General features: G+C 37.9%; 2 protein-coding genes across 5 annotated transcripts; both read left to right on the forward strand.

The window, feature by feature from the left end:
- The first annotated feature begins 321 nt into the window (after nt 1-321).
- LOC137960259 (uncharacterized) lies at nt 322-3,678 on the forward strand. The gene is made up of 3 exons (XM_068807825.1): nt 322-446; nt 1,345-3,125; nt 3,231-3,678. The coding sequence occupies exons 2-3, from the start codon at nt 1,422-1,424 to the stop codon at nt 3,378-3,380; spliced, it is 1,854 nt and encodes a 617-aa protein (XP_068663926.1). The 5' UTR covers nt 322-446; nt 1,345-1,421; the 3' UTR covers nt 3,381-3,678.
- A 6,500-nt stretch (nt 3,679-10,178) lies between these two features.
- LOC137950826 (probable inactive histone-lysine N-methyltransferase SUVR2) lies at nt 10,179-19,635 on the forward strand. Of its 4 annotated transcripts, XM_068797476.1 has the most exons (10): nt 10,276-10,704; nt 11,132-11,195; nt 11,617-11,886; nt 11,962-12,520; nt 15,515-16,755; nt 17,106-17,371; nt 18,468-18,534; nt 18,625-18,675; nt 19,000-19,096; nt 19,198-19,635. In XM_068797476.1, the coding sequence occupies exons 3-10, from the start codon at nt 11,704-11,706 to the stop codon at nt 19,263-19,265; spliced, it is 2,532 nt and encodes an 843-aa protein (XP_068653577.1). In that variant the 5' UTR covers nt 10,276-10,704; nt 11,132-11,195; nt 11,617-11,703; the 3' UTR covers nt 19,266-19,635. The 4 variants fall into 4 exon arrangements, with proteins under 4 accessions (XP_068653586.1, XP_068653577.1, XP_068653567.1 ...); XM_068797485.1 differs by lacking the exons at nt 10,276-10,704; nt 11,132-11,195 and adding an exon at nt 10,179-10,263; XM_068797466.1 differs by lacking the exon at nt 11,132-11,195.
- Nucleotides 19,636-21,153: the final 1,518 nt, after the last annotated feature.

Genomic DNA, 21,153 nt, shown 5'->3' on the forward strand with positions numbered 1-21,153 from the left:
TTCTTTGGACTTTTTAGTGAAACGGGAGACCTTATAATCCTTCCCCCGCCTTTTCCCTTCTGAATTGTAATCTAATCCCCCATTTATTCTTGCAGGCCTTGTGCTGGTGTTGGCTTCTTTCTCCCTTTTTCTATCTCTTTTTCTTCTCCTTTTTAACCTTCTCAAGGTTCCTCCCTGGTGGCAGAGCCGTTGTTGTATGCATTTATTTAGTGACTTGAAGCCTTTAATGCGCCGTTTGTTGTTTCGGTTCGTGGGTGGTCCTTCTCCTCAGCTACAAATATACGTTTTGGTGGGAGTTAGGGCTGAAAAGTGACACTTGTCTGTGGAGGACGCCTTTGTGATCTTTCAACTTATTGCCTATTCCAGGATTTTTTTTTTTTTTTTTGGATGTATTTATGTACTGAGTCTAACTGTCCGATGTTCGATTTACGGATTCTGTTTTTCAGGTGAGGAAGTTCTTCTTTCGTGCTCTCTTTCTCTCTGTTTTTTTGTTTCTTGGTATGGTTTATCATGTAGGTTGATCTGTCTTTTGGTTTTCTTTCTTATTTAATTTTTTTTTTGCTTTATTTTGCCTTTAAGAAATCGCGTTTTTGTCAGTTTGGTTGATCATTTGGCTTTGGAATCTCCATTTCATGGCTTCTTGTTGTTTGAATCCAGTTTTACTGGGTCATTGTGGAGAAGTTTGAATTTTTGGTGCAGTGGATTATTATTGTGCTTTTAAAGATCAGTTAGTTTTCTCGCCGTATTCGACTGATGAGTATATCCTTTTTTATACATTCTAGTGAAAATTTCTGATTTATGCAAATGCTTAGGGTTAAATCTGATTGTTGGTTAGATATTTGGCGTTCGATTGTATTTAAGGAATGAACTTTGAAAGATTGTTGTGTACTCTGGATGTTGCTTGCATCCTTTCCCTTATCAGGGGGGTTTAGATGTTACTTCTTCCTGCGGAAGAGAAATGAACATTGTCTGTCTATTGAGGATCAATCTTAGGCTGTTGACTTGAGCAATTATGAATCTCTGCCTTTGTGATGCAGTTGCTTGTCGCCTGCAAGCTTTTGGTTCATTTTTTGTTTAGTATATATATATATATATATATATATATATATATATGGTTTATTGATGAGTTATATGCAAATTAGATGAATTTAGTTACTCTTTTGCTTATGTTTAGCTCTTCAATCCTATCATTCATTTGTTTCTTTCACTGTTATATACTGTTTTCTTTGCTAGTTTTGTCTCTGAGTTCTGAAACATAAATAGCTGGATATATCTGTGGTATCTGCTACCTTTCTTTTTCTGTTGCATGTCTACTGGGTTAATGTAGTTCTTGTATTTCACCAGGTGATGTTGTGACATGGGAGTGGGATTGGCATACGCTAACATCTATTAAATGTGCCTTTACCAGTGGGATCGTGGAAATGGACAAAACAGTTGTTGCAAAGCAAGATTTTTGGAAAAGTAAAGGCTTACACCATCGCCGAAATACTGGCATTGGACAAGCAGAAGAAAATCAATTTGCCATTTCTACATCAGAACTCAAAGCAATCCTGCAGAAGATAAGCCAGGGGCAACATATACACTCAGATGTGAATAAACATAAGTCTAAAGTCATCCAGGATGCCCAAAAATGGTGGAGCAGGGAGGCGAAGATCCCGTACACAAGTCTTGTGAGTCTAAATGAGGATCTTGAACAGCAGCTGTTGAGTTTGATTGAAATTAGAGCATCAAATTCTCTTAGCATACTTTGTAGGACAACAGAACCGTTCAATTCTCCTTTGAAGTTCAGATCATCGAAAAAACAATTTTTGTTGGACGGGTTTAAACCCCACAAAAGGCGAACACAAAGTACAGGTGATCTAGGTAGGTTCGTTTTTCAACGTACTTCGGCAAGTTGGCCTGCTAATGTCAATGTTCAGCCCACTGGCCAATGGATTGTTGATGCAATTCAAGGGAAGGATAAGGCAAGGAATCTTCTGAGAAACCATATAATTTCTCTGGTAAGTGATATCAGCTCAGGAAGCATGAAATCAGTTGATGCTTCTGATGGTGGAAAATGTTTAAATTTGATACAGTCCCCATCAGGTCTCAGTCTTTCTCCACCGAGGCCAATCATACAACGAAGATATGGATCAGATGCCCCTGATAGCTTTCTTACTTCTTGCTCAAGTACAAAATCAACATCTTCGTATCAGTCCTCTTCGTCTTCTTGTGGTGTTCCTTTGAAGGGAGTTCTTCATTGTATGTGGAATAGAGGACTCCCCTGTTTTGAATTCTGTGTGGATGATAGAGGTGAAGTTTATGTGGCCAACCCTTTGCAAGTTGAGTCTTTTTCAAGACCTTCTAGTGACAGGTCCTCTGATTATGTGTACTTATTCCATTCAAGATCTGATGGTACAAAAGCACATGGTAGTTCAGGGAATAATTTATCTGAAACTGTTGCCAAGATGAAGGTGTCAAGTTGTTTGACTCTTGATTGTGAAAATCAAAAACATATGGAGACCGAGTATGTTTTGTTTGGTTCTAGTGAATACCACTTGGGCAAAATGCAAAGTTCAACCACTGCTGTTAGGAAGCATAAAGGTTTGCAGAAGAGGGTGGCAAATGTATTTCGGGCAAATAACCTATCCAAGCAAAAATCTAGCCCCAAATTTAAGGATATCTCTGAGGAATCAAACCAGGATGCATTCTGTAAGTTGGATGAAGTCGGTAACAACAGCCACTATGATAATGAATTTCTTCCTAGCCTTGAGTTGGCTGCCATTGTTGTGAAAGATTCTGTTCAGAACAAGAGTCATGTGGAGTCAAATGAAGGATGGGGTTTGAAATTTCTTAAAAATGCAACTGCTGCAAGTAGAAATAGAGGTTGTTTGCAAAATGTGAGCAAGTCTGACATGAGCATCAATGTTCTAATCCCAGCAGCCCTTCACGGGGGTCCAAGAACCAGAAATGGGGGTCCTTCCAGTATAACTGAGAGATGGAGATCTGGAGGACATTGTGACTGTGGTGGGTGGGACATCGGTTGCCCTCTCACTATTCTGAATAACAGCTCTTGCAATTCCTGTAGTTTTCCCCTCACGGATACTGATGAAGAAGCCTGCAAGTCATTCGATTTGTTCAGAGAGGTATGTTGGTCTTTGTATTTTTCTTCTCTGATGATCTAAATTGTACTGTACTTGGCATTGATTGCAGTAATATGAATCTGAAGCAGCTTCTGTAATAATTTGTAGGGTTCGAAGGAGGAGATGGGACCTGCCCTGAAGATTGTAAAAGTACGTGAAGGGCTGCATTTTGTCTACTTCCAACCAACCCTTTCCTCCCTGCAGTCTTTCTCTGTCGCAGTTGCCTTCATCCATTCTCGAAATCCAGTAACAAAATGAGATATGTATCATTTAATTCATTTTTGGGGCTTCGTTCCTCTTGTTTTGATCATGTTGTTTCTAAGAAGGGGCAAGAGGAAATTGCATGTACAGTGTTTGTAGCTTCCGATTTGTATTTTTTTGACAACTTTTACTTGGTTGCATTAGATTATGTATATGTAATATGTATTCTCTACATTACAAAATAGCATTTGTTGCCTCTGCGTGCTTCCTATTCCAGTCATGACCTGTTGGATAGCGTTGGGCGTTAGCTTCTGCTGTTTCAAGAGTTTATTGAATGTAATTTCACTGCTTTAAATTAAATTAATGGCACCTGGAAAGAGGGCCCAAAATTTGTTCTATTCTTTTTTTAACACCAGAAACATCCATACTCACACAAGAGTGAACCCATTTCCATAAAGAATATCCATAATTGCAATCATGTCTGCTGCATAGATTCTTGAGTGAAATGTGTTCTATGATTGGCAATTGTGTTGATGAATCAATGCAGAGTCCCAGAATTGACCCTCCCTTGAAGACATTTGAACATGACAAGGAGTCCTTCAGTTACTGTCTGGTTGAGATTTGAACATGACATGGAGTCCTAAACAGCTAAAATAATTAGTTTCTTCACTTGCAAATAATTTTGAAAATTCAAAAAAGTTTTCTGAAAATGCAGGATTTGCTTTGTGTTGATCACATGCCACATCCATTTATATCTAATAAGTTACCAGAGAAGTGAATCAACAGTTGCTCTACTTAACTACTTTATCAAATATCAGTTTTTAAACTTCTTATTCTGAAAGAAAGATAACAAGGGAGCTTGTTTTTTTATTTCACCTAATATAAAAAAATCTCACACTACTTTTGAGCACACCGGTTAATCATAAATTAGAAATAGGAAGAAAGATTGAGATATATCTTATGTTCAAATTATCAAGAATCAAAGATTTGACATTAGTTCACCAAGAAAAGGTTTAGAAACGAGAGAAAAAAATAGCAGCCAGCCAAGGAAAATAAAATAAAATGCAATGGAGGTTAAAAACGAGAAAACCTGTAGTGGATCAGTCCGGTAACGGTTGGACCAAAAAAAATCCAGGCAAATGAAGATTTAAGATAGTTGAGCACCATTTTGTTAGAGAATTGGAACCGAAACGTCAGGATAATGGATCGGAGCATGAAAACGATGGAGGCTTTTCGTCTAAGAGTACATAGAGAAGCTGTGCAACAAGCCGAGATGATACCTCAGGGAGGCTCAGAGGAAGCTCGAGGACGAGGCTCAATTTTTCGGTCTAGGGCAGACAAAAAGCTGATGATATGTCGGGAAGATTTGCTGGGAGAGCCCGACTTTCACAGACGGAGGCAGAGGATGCTCAGCTGGGTTTTCTGATTTGGGGGGGGGGGGGGGGGGGGCTTCTCCACTTGAAGTCGTTAGTGGAGCGCAGATGAAGCTTCATCTCGATGCAGGGGATGAAGGGGCCTTCATCTCCACAGTTTAATTTCAATCATGTGGAAGAAGGCCCTTTTTGATCTTCTTCGAATTGAAGGATGGGCGACGCCCTCGGCCTCGCTCTCTCTCCTCGCACCCCCCCCCCCCCCCCCATCGCGCGTTGTCTTTTTCTTTTTTCTTCCTCTCTCCCGCACTCCCTTCCCTCTCTCGTCTCCCTGCGCCCCGACATTGTTCTAGTCCTTCGTCTCCCTGCGTCCCCGACATTGATCTCGGCCACTATCTCAGTTCCCTCTCATCTCCGGCTTCAACTCTCGGCCTCGCCCTCTCTGTCGTACCCCCTCTCTCGTCTCCGTGACTCCCTCTCTTCTCTCGGACAAGCTCTCTCTCGCTTCTCTTTCTCTATTCCCTCCTGACCTCCCTTTCTTCTCTGTCTTCTCCCTCTCTTCTCCCTTTCGGCCTCCCACTCCCTTATCTCTCTGGCTAGTCTCGATTAGGCATCGATTTCACCCTTCGGCTTTGGATTTCTCCCTTCGATTTCACCTTTCGGCTTCGGATTTCTCCTTCGATTTCACCCTTCGGCTTCGGATTTCCCCAAATTTCAGAAGGTATGCCTAAACCCGAATTTTTTTTCATTAAATTAGTGTTTTATTTTATTTAAATTTATTTTCAGTATGTAATTGGGGGTTATTTGTGCATTATTTTGGGATTTAGGGTTACGGTTTATAGTCTAAATTAGGGTTTAGGGTTTAGTGCGTAATTAAGGTTTATGGTTAAGGGTATTTTAGGGATTAGGGTTTTTAAGGTTTAGGGGGTTTAGGGTTTTTAAGCTATAAGGTTTTTTGGGTTTAGGGTTTGGAATTAGGGTGTAGGGTTTAGGGTTTAGGGTTTAGGGTTTTTAATGTATTAAGTCCTGGTATTAGTGTTTAGGGTTTAGAGTTTAGTAGGTAATAGGGTAGGGTTTGATGGTTTAGTTTTTTTTTTTATGGTTTGTGTTTCGGGTAGGGTTTAGACTAGGGATTTATGGTATTTTAGGGATTAGAATTTTTAAGGTTTAGGGAGGTTATGGTTTATAAAGTTTAGGGGGGTTTATGGTTTTTAAGGTTTTGGGGGTTTTGTGTTTTTAAGCTCTAGGGTTTTTTAGGTTTTTTTTTTTTTTTTTGGGGTGGGGGGGGGGGGGGGGGTTTGGGGTTTAGGGTTTTGGGCTTTTAAGGTATTAAGTTCTGGAATTAGTGTTTAGGGGTTTTTAGTCCAATTCAAACAAGGTTGAGTCGCCTACACGGGCGTCCATTAGCCAACGAAACCCGACTCCCATCACTGACGAGGTACAGTTCAAAGTTACTGCGAAGTTATATGGGGCTCTACCAGGGGTCTTCGGTGAATTTGGATTTGATGTGTGTGTGTTTTCATTGTTTAGTGCATATGCATTAGTGAAAATAATTTAATTAATTTTGAAATGTGAGATAATGTTGTTGAGAATTTTTTTAAGTACTATGAAATGTTTTTGCCATGTGGTGAGGAGATTCGGGTATTATACATATCCACCACATGGTATTTTTTTTATGGTTTGTGTTTCCGTGACGAGTAAAGGTTGTCTGATAAAGTTTTTTCCGTGAGGATCGTATCGGATTTAGATTATACATGGCTGCAAGAAGACAACCAAGTGGTCGAACATATGATATTTGGACATTCGATGATGATAGCAAAATGCTCGATCTCTTGGTCGAGTAGGTCAATCTAGGGAACAAGTTGCCTAACGGGGTGTGGAAGCATGAGGTATACATGGACTGTGTAAATAAGTTCAATGAAGACACAGTCATGAAAAAAACTGTTGAGCAGGTGAAGAATCGAACAAGAGCATGGAAGAAAACATACCAAACGGTAACGAGCTGTATCAACACTAGTGGGTTTGGTTGGGATGCAACCACACAACGAGTTACTGCATGTAATTCTGTATGGCTTGATTACATAAAGGTCAGTAAATATGTATGGCTCGACTATATGATGTACTATAAAATATTTTTTATATTTTTCGTGTTAGTATAACTCTATTCCAAGACGTCTAAATGATGTTTTATTCTTGTAGGAGCATAAAGATGTTGAGAAGTACAGACGTGAAGGCTGCCCCCTGTACGACAAATTAGCTGTGGTGGTGGGAAACACAATAGCGGTAGGGTCAGGAGCTGCAACCTTTGTAGATCAGGGCGATGAGGTGATCCGTGATTCGGAACATGTCCCGATGGATGAGCCAACGGATGTTGATATAGTTAGGGATACTCCATCACCATTATTAAGCATGGATGAATCTCTAGGTAATCAATCTGAAAGAAGTAAACGGTCATCTTCAAGTCGTCGTAGAAAGAGAACCGAAATGCCCGATAACGACACTAGTAGCAGAATTTTTGATGCAATAGATCGAATTGCTCAGACATTTCAGAATTTCATGATGAAAGACGATATTGTAAGAGGTTACGTCAACGCCCTCAGGGAAATCCCGGACTTGCCTACAGAATTGAAGTATCGCGCTCCTTCATGGTTGGATACACCAACTAAGAAGGTCATGTTTATGGAAATGACAGTGGAAGAGTGGGTTGAGTGGCTTAAATTTTGTTTTGAAAACTAATTGTAATGCGTTATAAATACACTATTTTTTTGGAATATTATTATATAGTAGACATGATATTTGAATTATGACGTTGCAAAACTTATTAGTATGGTTTGTATTTAAATTTGATATGTTGTTGTGTTTATATATTGCATAGATAAATATGGTGTTTTGAGTATGGATGTGGAATGTGATTGAATGTAGGATGTGGATGTGATTGAATATAGGATGTGGATGAATATAGGATGTGATTGAATGTAGGATGTGGAATGTGGATGAATGTAGGATGTGATTGAATGTAGGATGTGTGAATGTGGATGAATGTAGAATGTGATTGAATGTGGGATGTGGGAATGGGGATGAATGTAGGATGTGATTGAATGTAGGATGTGGGATGTGGATGAATGTAGGATGTGGGAATGTCGATGAATGTAGGATGTGGGAATGGGGATGAATGTAGGATGTGTGAATGTGGATGAATGTAGGATGTGATTGAGTGTAGGATGTGGGAATGTGGATGAATATGGTTGTTTATAGGTGTGATTGCAAATAGGTTATGATTGAAGATTGATGTTTACTCGTGTTTATGAATTTTAGGCGATTGAATTTGTGGATTTCCATGGATACTATGACAGACGATGAAAAGGTTGCAATTATGGTTGCATTCACAACTTTGATGATCGCCATGGAAAGATACTATATGTACCATTGCAACAGACGTGTACCACGTTCTTGTGGGATGAATGGTCCATTGTATTTGCAAAAGGCACTAGACAAATCTCCAGTTAAATTTTGTAAAGTGTACAGGATGAACCAACTGGTATTTCACAAATTCGCAGATATACTTTCTAGTAAAGGGTTTTTATCAGCCACAAAGACCATCTCAGTTGAAGAACAACTTGCATATTTCCTCCTAACTGTTGGTCAAGGACAAATGTATAGTGTCACAGCAGAGATGTTTGATAGATCAAACTGGACGATAAGTAAGTATTTCAACAAGGTGTTGGATGCAATCCTCAAACTTCACTCTGATTACGTCAAACGGCCTTCGGAACGCACACACTCGAAGATTTTAACAAATTCAATGTTTTATCCCTACTTCAAGGTAACATCACTTCCTATAACTAAATAATTTTACATTAATATACAAAGTTAGTAAATATTAATTGAAAATGTATAATTAGGATTGTATTGGAGCTATTGATGGAACTCATATCAAAGCCAACATTCCACTTGAAGATCAACCAAGGTTTTGGAATAGAAAAAGTTATCTCTCACAAAATGTGATGGCTGCATGTTCATTTGATATGCAATTCACTTATGTACTTGCTGGATGGGAGGGGTCAGCTGCCGATTCCCGTGTATTGAAGGATGCATTGACTCGTCAAGATAAAATCTTTGTACCTAAAGGTAAGTAATATATTTTTATGCAGTACTTTTTTATCTATTTTATCTTCAATTATTTTATGTGGTATATATTTTTTATTATAGAAAAATATTATCTAGTCGATGCTGGTTATGCAAATCTTCCGGGATTTTTGGCTCCATATCGAGGAACTCGATATCATCTGCAAGAATTTGGAGATAATATTCCTAGAAATGAAAAAGAATTATTCAACCGAAGACATTCATCTTTACGAAATATTATTGAGCGAACTTTTGGTGCTTTAAAAACTCGATTTCAAATATTAAAAGGCACTCCTCCATTTTCTTTTAAGATCCAGGTGAAAATTGTACATGCTTGTTGCATATTGCACAATTATATACGTGCAGAAGATTATGATGATATATTTGAAGATGAAGATGATGATTCGGGTGGCGAGCTCAGTGGAGGAGGTGATGCGGTCCAATTAGGTGCAATGGATGATACAGACAGTGACGATTGTGATGATCTTGAGGATGTGGGTAGCCAAGTAACAAACATTCGGAGGCAGAGTGCATTAGAATCCACAAGAGCCGCACAATTTTGAGATGCCATATCGACATCCATATGGAACGATAAATGATGGTTTACTCTTATTACTTTTGAACATGCGTAATTTATATGTACTAAACTTGTAACTCGTTGATTGTAACATTAAAGGCACGAACTCGTTATTTGAATAACTTTTTTTAGGTTATTTTAAAAGTTGTATATGTATTTATTTATTATTTTATTTTATTTTATTACTATATTAAACTTCATATTTAAGTCTTTGGTAAATAAAATATAATTAAAGTATGCATTTGATTAATATATCATCATTAATTATGTCAAAATATATTATGAATTAATATAATACAAATCTATCTTATGTTATTAATATAATATTTTTTATTCATTAATCAGAATTTTTTTTATTCACTCTATTGTATTAGTGATTTAATAGTAATAATTAAAATATTGTTAATTCAGACATTTTGGTTTAATTAGTTTATTTTTATAATTATTAAAATTAATAATTTTAAATTTCTATAAGATAAAGATGAAGATGAAATTGTCTTGACTAACACCTATTTCGAAGATGAAGATCATATAGATACATAACATGAAAATAAAGATCAAATTTTTATTTTGTTGACTAATCCCCCCTTAGGCTAGATGAAAAACCTTGAAAGTGGCGTGCTTCGTTTGAAAATATCATCATGCGCCGAGTCGAAGCGAGATAATTTAATAAAATTTGATAATTTATTATGTAATTTAATATAATTTGATAATTTATTAAATTTATCCATATAAAAACTTTTTCAGGAAGCGGCATAAATCAGACATGTCCATGTCCTAGGACAACGATCGCGCGAAGGAGCGAACGGCGATTTCCGTCGACAAAGTTACTAGGCACGGCGCCGCGAGGACTCCCGGTAGCCGGCAGGTAATAATAGTCCACGCTGTCGCTGTGACTGTCCAAGTACTAAGTGGGACCCAACCCTACACTTCCGAGTACAGGGCCCCTAGGCATTTCATGTTTCTCCCTCACTGCCGGAGGACGGAGTGCCAGCTTTCCTTCTCCTAAATTTGTTTGTTCTTGCCCTAATCTTTCTCCAACTTTCGCTCATACTACACTCATTTCAGTGTTTAATTCTATAAAAAGTTTGTTTGTGCTCAAGTTTCTTGTTTCTTGGCCTTCTCCCTTCGTTATCTTCGGGATTCTCTGCGTCGAGCGGCTTGCAACGTCTGATTATAGTCGCACTGGCAACTTAAGCCACCATTCTTACCTTTCTTGCTCTTTTCTAATCTTGGACAATCTAGCTGTCACTATTTCTGTGTTTTGGCTTCAGTCATCCCAATGTGAACTGCATGCCTGAAGGTAGAGGTAAGTTCTGCTTTCTTTAGTTGAAGAGATGAGTCTCATTTTGCATGTAGGTATTTTGGGTGGAACAGCTCTTTTAGGCTATTCTCGTCATTTCTTTATTTTTATTTATTGTGGTTTTGGTCAGTCTACGATCATCTGAACCTGCAAAACTGAATTGGTGCGGGCAGATGAATGGTAGCTGATTTTCTCTGAAAATCTTCGTCCTCTTGCATGTTCGTACAGATCCTTTGGTCAGATGAATGTTTGTTCTTGCCCTAATATTTCTCCTCTTTCATGAGTTCCGCTCATACCTCATTCATTTCTGTCTTAATTCTAAAAAAAGTTTGTTTGCGCTCAAGTTTATTGGCCTTCTCCCTTCGTTATTTTCTTGGCAACTTAAACGACCATTCTTACCTTTCTTGCTCGTTTCTAATCTTGGAAAATCTAGCTGTCACGATTTCTGTGGTTTGGCTTCAATCATCCCAATGTGAACTGCATGTCTGAAGGAAGAGGTAAGTTTTGCTTTCTTTAGTTGAAGAGATGAGTCTCATTTTGCATGTAAGTATTTTGGGTGGAACGGCACTTTTAGGCTACTCTCGTTGTTTCGTTATTTTTATTTATTGTACTTTTGGTCAGTCTTACGATTATCTGAACCAGCGAAACTGAATTGGTACGGGCAGATGAATGGTAGCTGATTTTCTCTGAAAACCTTCGTCCTTTTGCATGTTCGTACAGATCCTTTGGTCTGAACTCTGAATATATGAGGTTGTGGATTTCTAGTTCCTAGACTTAATAAAAACATGTTTAGAATGCTGGCTCGGGTTCTATCCAATGTGACTTTGCTGTATGAATTAAAAATGAAGGTCGAACGCATGCTTAAAATACTAGGGGGGTTTTGTTTATTTTGTCTTCTTATTTTTCTTCTGCTCGTAGGGATTGGGAGCATTGATCCTTTCTGTTTCGTTCTCTCCGGCCAGAGATAGAATTTGATAAGTTTTAGTGGTGAGGTCTGCTCTAGAAATGGGATCTAATTCAAAAGTTAACGCTGCACTGAAGGCCATGAAAAAGTTTGGGTTTTCTCCTGACAAAGTGAAGCGTGTACTGAAGAACTTGTTGAAAGTGTATGACAACAATTGGGAGTTTATTGAGGCGGAAAATTATAGTGCTCTTGCTGATGCAATTTTGGAACTCGAGGAATCTAAGGTACCTCATTGTTTGCGTTTCACCAATTTTTTTTTTTTTCTCATGTTATTTCTTACTGTACATTCCTTCTACCAGGACGAGGATGAATGTCAGCAACCACCTTCTGTGCTCAATTCAGGTAGGGCTATTTCTGAATCTCCTTCCAAAAGGCAGAAACCTAATGTGGACAGTTCAAAGCAAGCTTGCATCAACTCAGAGCCCACCTCACCTCGACCATGTGTTGGAGATAAACAAGCTGATATTATTCCACCTCAGTCAAATCTTAGAACCAATTCGCTTCATGTTGCATCTAGAGGTAAAAGATTGGCTTCTGAAAGGATACCCAGTACCAGTGGCTTGAAAGAACCAAAAACTGAACCAGGTGTGGATCATTCTCATGAGAAAGATGTCACTAAACCAGGTGTGGATCATTCTCAGGAGAAAGGGGTTATTGAGCCAGGTGTGGATGGTTCTCTGGAAAAAGATGTTACACAACCAAGTGCCAGTAATTTAGTTAAGCCAAAATCTGAACCATTTACTGGTGAATTTCCTCCATTTGAGGTGCCAATTGCAGTTGTATATCCTGATGCCTCACGTTCCCATCATGTCTTGACTTCTCCTCAAAGTCATGTCCCATGTCCTTCAAGGCACGAAGGTACTTCATTAAATTCATGGCCATCAATTTTAGAATGTTATACTTACTTTTGCTGTGTACAAATGGCATATTGAATTGTGTGGCTTCTTTAACATTATGCTATATATCTATGTCTTTGCCAGCTTAGGGAAGCCAGGGTTTTTAGGATCTAGAAAAGACCTCTCTTGATCTGGTGAATTACTTTATCTTCTTCTGATTTCCATATCTTTGAACCACTCTTTTTAAATTTTTTTTTTTTTGGGGGGAGGGGGGGGGGGGGGGGTAGGGATAGGGGAGGGTGGTTGGTTTGTATACCGTAGGCAATCTTATTTATTTATTTGAAAAAAAGTTGGTGGGTTTGTATTGATGAGAAAATTAATTAAAAGTATGAGGGGAAGAAACGATTCAACCTTCAAGCAACAATAGGAAAGGAGTTTCCGACCCCAAGAGTGGTAAGAGACACCTTCTTAGGCCCAGGCAACTGAAATTCTATTGACAGCCCTTAGAGTTTGCTGGCATGTAAGCTCTCTATTTCTTTTTTTCTTCTTTTTTAACTTTTTTAATTTTTTTAATTGTTTGTGAATGTTAGTTATACACACACTCCACACCTAAAACCCACCCTAGAGTGACTTCAACCCCAGCAGGTTCGCCAGGGTGCTAATGGAGGGGCAGATAGCTTAAAAAAATTCAACCTTAGACAACCCCTCCTCTTTTGGCCATTGAGCCAACCTTCCTGCATCCAATAAATGACAATTGGTGAATCCTCCTTTATTGTTACTGGTGACTCCTTATGGGTCCTAAAGAATGTGAGAAGGACAAAACCCTCATAACCCAAACAAAGAAAAAAACGAAGTTTAGCTTGAGCATGCCAGAAGGAGGAAGCCAAGTAGAAATCCAGGGGCTGAGGTTCAAAGGCGGAGATCAGTTTCTAGTGATAGAGGCAATGGTGGTCAGTGGGACACCTTCGCAAGTGCTTGTCCTTGTTAAGATTGCCTATTGTAGGTTTTTCAGTGAGGCCACCAATGGAATTAGAGGTTCTTGTCAATGTTCTTTTGTCACATTCCTTCCATATGGACCTTGGAATCACAGCAACTGCTACTTTCAAGGATTCTGACCTATTTTTGGAAGGTTAAAATTGTAGTTTTGAGCAATAAATTTCGAAAATGTTTTTGGAGTACAAATGTGAACCCCAAATTTTTTGAAGATGGCTCTTCAAACCACAAAACCAAAAGGTCAATTTAGTAGTATATGGTTTGTCAAAGTTGGGCCGGTTACTCCCAAAATAACTAGTTGAAGTTAGGAGGCCCCTTCCCATGTAATAGGTATTACGATCATTCTGCAAAACCGATACTGAATTATGTAATCGCCACCCTATTGTGCATCCTGGTCAATGAGTCTGGATTGTCAACCTAGACAACTGATAACATAGCCATGTATGTTACTATGGGATGCGGAAATGGAAGTAACATAGGTAGAAGCAGTTCTTGTGGGGAGGTGGCGGATGCAGATACTATCATATACTTTGGTCTACATTAAACTGTACTTGGAGATAGATTGTATTCAAAGTTTAAGACATTCTGCAAACCTGACGCTGAATAATGTAATCGCCACCCTATTACGCATCCTGATCAATGAGTCTAGATCATCAACCTAGAACACTGATAGCATAGTCATGTATGCTACTATGAGATTCAAAAATGGAAGTAACAGAGGCAGATGCAGTTCTTGTGGGAGAGGACGCAGACACGGACACAGTGATATTGATTAAAAGCCTGCACACATTGTGGGCATGCGGTTCACACTGTTAACACATGTTAGTTTCTCCGTGGAATCTGATTGGGGTAAAGGTAAGTGTATATTCTAGACCACCAGCAACTCTATTTCAACATCTGAACCTGTGCTGAGGATTTTGAAATGTTTCAGAACATGAAAACTGGTTTCTCATTTCTTCTTCCAGTGCCACATTAGCAACTACTAATATGGGCTTTGTTCTTCTTCCTCCCCTCGTTTTTGGATAATAAATCGGGGTCCTTCTAAATATATGTCTTGTCAATTACATTTATTTCCCCAGCATCAACCACTATCTCACAAGCTTGCTGCATTAGCTGATGGTTTTCAAACTAAAGTTTGTGATAAACTAAAGTTTGTGATACTGGATCCAACATTACATCTACTTTATCCCTGTCCAAAGTTCTTTACATTACTCAGTTTGCTCTAGTTTTCTATCCATCTAGTATAATCACTAAACTTCTGAGTTGCATTGTCACCTTTATGCTACTCATTTTGTTTTTTCAAGACAAATGAGGTGATTGATGGCAACTGTCAACATGGTGATCTATATTATTTAACTGTTGATCCTTCCAAAATTCCAGCAACTGCAGCTAACCTCATTGCAATGGCAGAATACACTTTGGCACATTTCTATTACATTGTCAAGATCCATTTCTAAAGAAACTTTCTTGTTTAGAATGTGATACAGAGCAGCATGAGCAGAAATGTTAAGTACATAGACTGATATAATTAGGAGTCTTGATAGTAATGGTTTAATGCAATTAGGATATATAATCTGAGTTCTAGTAGGGTAATGTTCTTGCAATTTCATTATAAATTAGTGAATGTTGGAGACGAGGACTAATTCAATCTCACTTCTTTTTTGAGGAGACCTTCAAATGCAGCTTGAGCTGCTTTAGTGTAGTAACTAACATATTTGATCGGTTTATGAAATGTGAAGATCTTTGATGTTATAAAGAGTTGGTAAAAGTGGGCAGTTATCATTTTTCTAAAAAAATAATTGTAAAGTTTAAAATGTGATGATATAAGCTGTCTAATTTATTGCTTCCAAGGTAAAGCATGGCTAACCTTGTTTGTGCTGGAAGAACTTCATAATATCTTCCTCACTTATGCTGAGAAATATTGGCATGAGGCAATAACACATAATTCAAAATTGTTAGTAGAATTGGGTGGGATATGGATTTCATTATGCTTTTCTAACTTGTTATTGTTTGCCTTATCCAGATCTGTATATAAATGGGGAAAATTTCTCAATGAGATCACAATCGAATGTGCTGGATGCCCATACTTCAGATACAGTAGATGCAGCACATGAAGAAATAGCTGCTGTTTCAGGGCAAGTTTGTGAGGAAAAAACAAATCTTGACCTTGTACCTGAAGATGATACATCATCTACAGGTAATGTTGAGATTGCTTCTTCATTGACTGGAGAGGTGAAGCTTTCTCTTTCTTGTGGCTCTTTGCTTAATCGGCCAGGATTTCATGTGCCGAATATAGATGAGGTTTTGAAACTGATCGAGGAGAAGTGTCTCAAATCATACAGAATTATTGAACCAAATTTCTGTTTCAAAAAGCTAATGAAGGAATTTTGCCAAGCATTTTTGGAACTTGGTACTGATGATTCTACCAGTAAACTGGAGGAACGTCAGTTTACTGTAACTACAGAAATTGATGCATTAAAAAAATCCAATCTGAGAAATGTTTTGAGTGGTACTAGCGGCCTGCCAGAAAATATCATCATGCCTGAAAGTGCTTCAAATGGCTCACCTGTCCCATGCTCCTTCCCAGAGGTGATGCCAAGGCCCATTTTTCTGAGTCGTCTTGAAACTGAGTTTTCTGGTGATAATTATGAAAAAGCAAAGGATACTGAGTGGAAGGAATCAGAAGATCCTAAACCTTCTTCTCTTGATTTAGATGGTTTTGCACTAATTCGGCATGGCCAGTTCTCCTTTGGTGACACAAGGCCACTTCATGATGTAAATGACATATCTAAAGGTGAAGAGAAAGTCCGGATATCAGTTGTCAATGATGTTAGCAGTGAAGAGTGTCCACCATCATTTCACTACATACCACGAAACATAGTTTACCAGAGCGCTTATGTTAACTTTTCACTTGCTCGAATTGGGCATGAAGATTGTTGCCCTGATTGTTTTGGGGATTGTTTGGCATCATCTATTCCATGTGCCTGTGCCCGTGAAACAGGTGGTGAATTTGCCTATACACCAGATGGCCTAGTCAAGAAAGAGTTCTTGGATGACATTATCTCAATGAACCAGAATCCTCACAAGCACCGTCTATTTTATTGCAATGATTGTCCCATGGAGAGATCCAAAAACGATGTCGACCCTGAACAATGTAAGGGCCACTTGGTTAGAAAGTTTATCAAGGAATGCTGGAGCAAATGTGGCTGCAGCATGCAATGTGCAAATAGGGTTGTCCAACGAGGAATTACATGCAATTTGCAGGTCATAATAATCTTTTAGTTCTTTGAAATTCATGTCATTAAGTTTTATATGATTTCTTGTATTGTTTATCTGCTTGTAAAACTCCTAAAAGATTGACATCCTTCCTTTTAAATTTAGTCTAGAGCAGATATGGTTGAACATCTTCTATCTTCTGCCTTGTTCATGTGATTAAGTTTCATATGATTTCATGTAGTGTTTAACTGGTCGTAAAACTCCTAAAAGATTGACATCCTTCCTTTTAACTTTACTTTAGAGCAGTTTTGGTTGTACATCTACTATCTTCTGCCTCATGCTGTGTTGATACTTTTTTCTTTTAATTCGCTAGTCGACAGAATCCTTGCATGTCTCAGGTATTTTTAACATCTGAAGGAAAAGGGTGGGGCCTCCGTACCCTTCAAGATTTGCCCAGAGGCACCTTTGTTTGTGAATATGTTGGAGAAATATTGACCAACACAGAATTATACGAGCGCAATGCACGAAGTCCTGGGAATGAGAAACATACTTACCCTGTGCTACTTGATGCTGACTGGGGCTCTGAAGGGGTTTTAAAAGATGAAGAGGCCCTTTGCCTAGATGCTACTTTTTATGGAAATGTTGCTAGGTTTATAAATCATAGGTATGTGATAAGAGTAGCCCTTTTCCTGTGATTGTCACTTTTTTGCATTCGCTATGGTATTTGAAAAAAAGAAATTCTCTGAAATTATCTGTAATGGAGGCAATTTGGTTTGGCTGTTTCTGAATCTGGATCAGAAGGGTTAAAGCATGGTTCTTTACTACTAACACATGATGTTCGTATGAATAAATGGTTTTGTGCAAACGTATGGCCAGTTACTCATGAGTTCTGAGTTTGGGGCTCAAAAAAATTTTATTTTCTTTACGCGTCTAATTAAACTTTTTTCTTAATAATGTTGTGGCTGCATTTATTGCTTCGAGCTGTAACTACTGTTTGAACTACTTGCATGTTTGGAAATGGCTTGAATAAATGAAGGCTCGTGAATTCCTTAGAAAAAAAAAGCTCTGAATTTGCTTTGACAGCTCTTCTTCTGGAATAAGTGCAATTGTAGAAAAAGATAACAAAGTGAAAAAAGAATCTCACTACATTGCACGTGTTGGTTTTAACTAATGATTGAACTTGGTCATCGATCCTTCCTAAAACCTCTAGATCATAACAAATGCTGACTTCCTTCATATGAATGAGTAAAGGAATTTTTAGTCAAATGGTGTGACAGCACCTGATTGGTTGAAAGCACCGGAGACAAAAGGATGATAAAATTAGAGGACAGGGCTCAGGGGAGGGACCTCTGCCTTCCCCCATGATGAGAAATATTGACAAGGAGGCTTAATCTCAGGGAGGTGTTGGGGCAGGGTTGTTTCTCCCTCTGTTAGCAGTCGGAGGACTGGTTTGATAGTCCAGTGGTAAAAACATGTGGTGAGGGGTCTGGTTCTGTTCTCTGTGTGTGATCCATGATTTTGGACATTCTATTCATTTGATGCTTGTCCTTCGCATATTGCAAACTTGAGACTTGCAACATGCATCTCATTCAGAAATCGGGGTTTTGACTGAAGATAGGTTTTTCTAATTTTTTTTATGGAAATATCCATTTGATACTTGTAAGCTTTTTTTGTTTTTGTACCCCACAATAGGTTGTCTGTGAATATACTTTCTTTTGAGAAGCTCTTTGAATGTAAATGTTTGCTTCTTATACTCCTAGATGCTCTGATGCAAATTTGGTTGAGGTTCCTGTGGAAGTGGAAACACCTGATCGCCACTACTACCATGTATGCTCTTTAATGACTGGGAACTATTTTTATTTATTTATTTATGTTGAGATTATCTTGTTCTCACATTTTTTATTTCTATTTTTACAGCTCGCATTTTTCACCACAAACAATGTGAATGCATCGGAAGAACTTACTTGGGTAAGTGGCTCAACCTAAGCCTTATCTTTTTCTTAAATGCAATGTTGGAATAAAATTAATTAAACATGTCTTTCTAGAAAAAAGAAGTCCATATTCATTGTTAATCATTTTCTATGATGTGCAAGAATGACCTGATGTATCTTTTAATGGCCTGCAAAACCACTTTTGTAAATCCCTTTACAATATGAGAGCATCCTCTGTTTTCCAGCTAGCATTGCCAGGAAGTCTCCCGTGATTCCCTTCATTTAACTTATGTTATTCTAAATACAAGTAAAAAAGGTGTGATTTATGAAAAATATATCTTACAGATGCGATTAATTTCAGGACTATGGTATTGACTTTGATGATCTCAATCATCCTGTCAAGGCATTTCGCTGTCGCTGTGGAAGCAAATACTGCCGAGATGCGAAGCGTTCTAGCAGTCAGTATCTTTACTCCACTAAAATGTTCTAGGGAGTTTGAGGTGAATATGTTTCATGCATGTGAATCGAAACTGGTCTAAGCATTTACTGGTTTCTGTAGGAGCCAAAAGGTTGTTGTCGATGTCATCTATGCCAACGCCTAAATCAACTGCACTAGTCCTAAGATGAAACATGTTACATTTGCATTGGCAAGAAAGAGTGTTTGAGTTTATGTTTTTGACCTTGGGGCGTCCTCCTGGTGGTTCGATTATTTTTTCTCTGAAGCTGTAAATACTGGAATGATTTTTTTGAGTATATTCACTTCTCTAAAGCTTCCGGAGTTTTGGGGGTCAGGACATAGTTAGAGACTGGAGCACTGACCATTTCACCGGGATGATTTTAGACTTTTGTAGTGGTTACATTTCTAAGCTGTATAAACGTATTCTTTTGGCCATTTCTGTTTGTTTCATTGAAACTTACATGAATAGAAATGAAGGCATGTCTCAAATCCATCTAAGGCTTATGCACCATAGTTTGAGATTTGATAATTTTTTGCAAAAGGGCAAAAGATCCATTACTATGATTTGATTTTCTTTATTTAATCAATTTTTCCAGCCCCATTTTAGCAGAATGAATGCCAAAGTGAATCTGAAACTCCCGAGCTCTTTCCTACTTTGAAATCATATGTGGAGTCTGCCTTAGCAATTTAAAAGCTCAAAACTCTTTGATTTCAAAGTTAACTATGTATATCTGATTTCTATTTCAAAATCCTGATTTTGTCCCTCTTATTCAAAAGGGTGTAAGTTTTTCTTTTATTTGGATTTTTGAATTATCTTTTGAGAGGTATTCTATAACCTCAATCTAGAAGGGATAAGCTTCCTTGTACAATCTCTTAAGAAAGATTTGTCTTGTGTAATTGGGGATTATACTTGGTTTAAAGATAACCAGAATTATTTTAAGTCTAAAATTTTAGTTAATAGAGTTTAGTAGTAAAAAAATTAGGAGTAAGGATTCTTCGGCAATGACTACCATGATGGGTAGGGGTGGCTTCAAACCAAGCTGGCTCGCGAGGGACTCGAGTTCGGCTTGGTTCGATTCGGTATCTCTCGAGCTTGAGCCGAGCTCGAGATCCGAAATCGGCTCGTTTGAGTTAACGAACCGGTTCGTTAACGGGCAGGATTGGGATCAGGAGCAGAAGCAAGAGGGGGGGGGAACGTTGTGCCCCTCCCGTCCGTCGCTTTGGCCGCCTCTGTCGCCGTCAACAGCTCCTCATTGGCCGCTACATCCCCTTCCCTCTGATTTCTTCGCCTCTGTTTTCGTCGCTCCGCGTTAGATAATTTCGCACATGTGAAAGTCACACTTACGAGATCATAAACAAGTAAAAAACAAAAAAAAAACTCTTTGTCCTTTCCTCATAGCCCTTGAAGAAATTGAAAAGACGATTTAGTATAAATACGTTTTTAGAGATTATTAGTGGTTTTTTCAATAAATGTTGAAAATACATTTTTAGTAGAAATATAGGGATCATTAGTGCCTCATGTTTTTTGGAAACATTTTTCTAATTAGAAATTTTTATTAAAAAATCATATAATTTTTTAAGTAAGATTTTCTTGCCAAGATAGGCAAGAAAACCGCATAAAAAAAATTTGAATAAGTATTTGACAGTTGATGATATAATACTTTTAGCATGAGGCAATTTTCATAGCAATTTTGTGTTTAACATTTTATTTTATTAAAATTTAATTTTGTGTTTGACATTTTATTTTATTAAAATTTTACGATAAGTATAGTAATATATTAGATTGATTATTAATTTTTATTTATTTATCTAGAAGTGACAATAAGAGGTCCATTTAACTTTCCTAAGAAAATTTTAAAATATTTCTTGTAATTTTCTAGTAAGTCTCTAATAGTAATAGGATTTTATTTAAAGGTTTTTTTTGGAAATGTGTAACCTAGGAAAAACATTTCTAGTTTTTCCTATAATATAAATTTTCAATTAGGGCACTAAGTTCAAAAATTAAAAAATAAGTTAGATAACATTTGGGGTAAAAAAAATTAGTATTGGTAGGTTCTA

This window comes from Aristolochia californica, unplaced genomic scaffold (assembly GCF_029961685.1).
Source record: "Aristolochia californica isolate CCGP_79_NKW_82.1479 unplaced genomic scaffold, dmAriCali1.0.hap1 SCAF_1, whole genome shotgun sequence".
Lineage (NCBI taxonomy): Eukaryota > Viridiplantae > Streptophyta > Magnoliopsida > Piperales > Aristolochiaceae > Aristolochia > Aristolochia californica.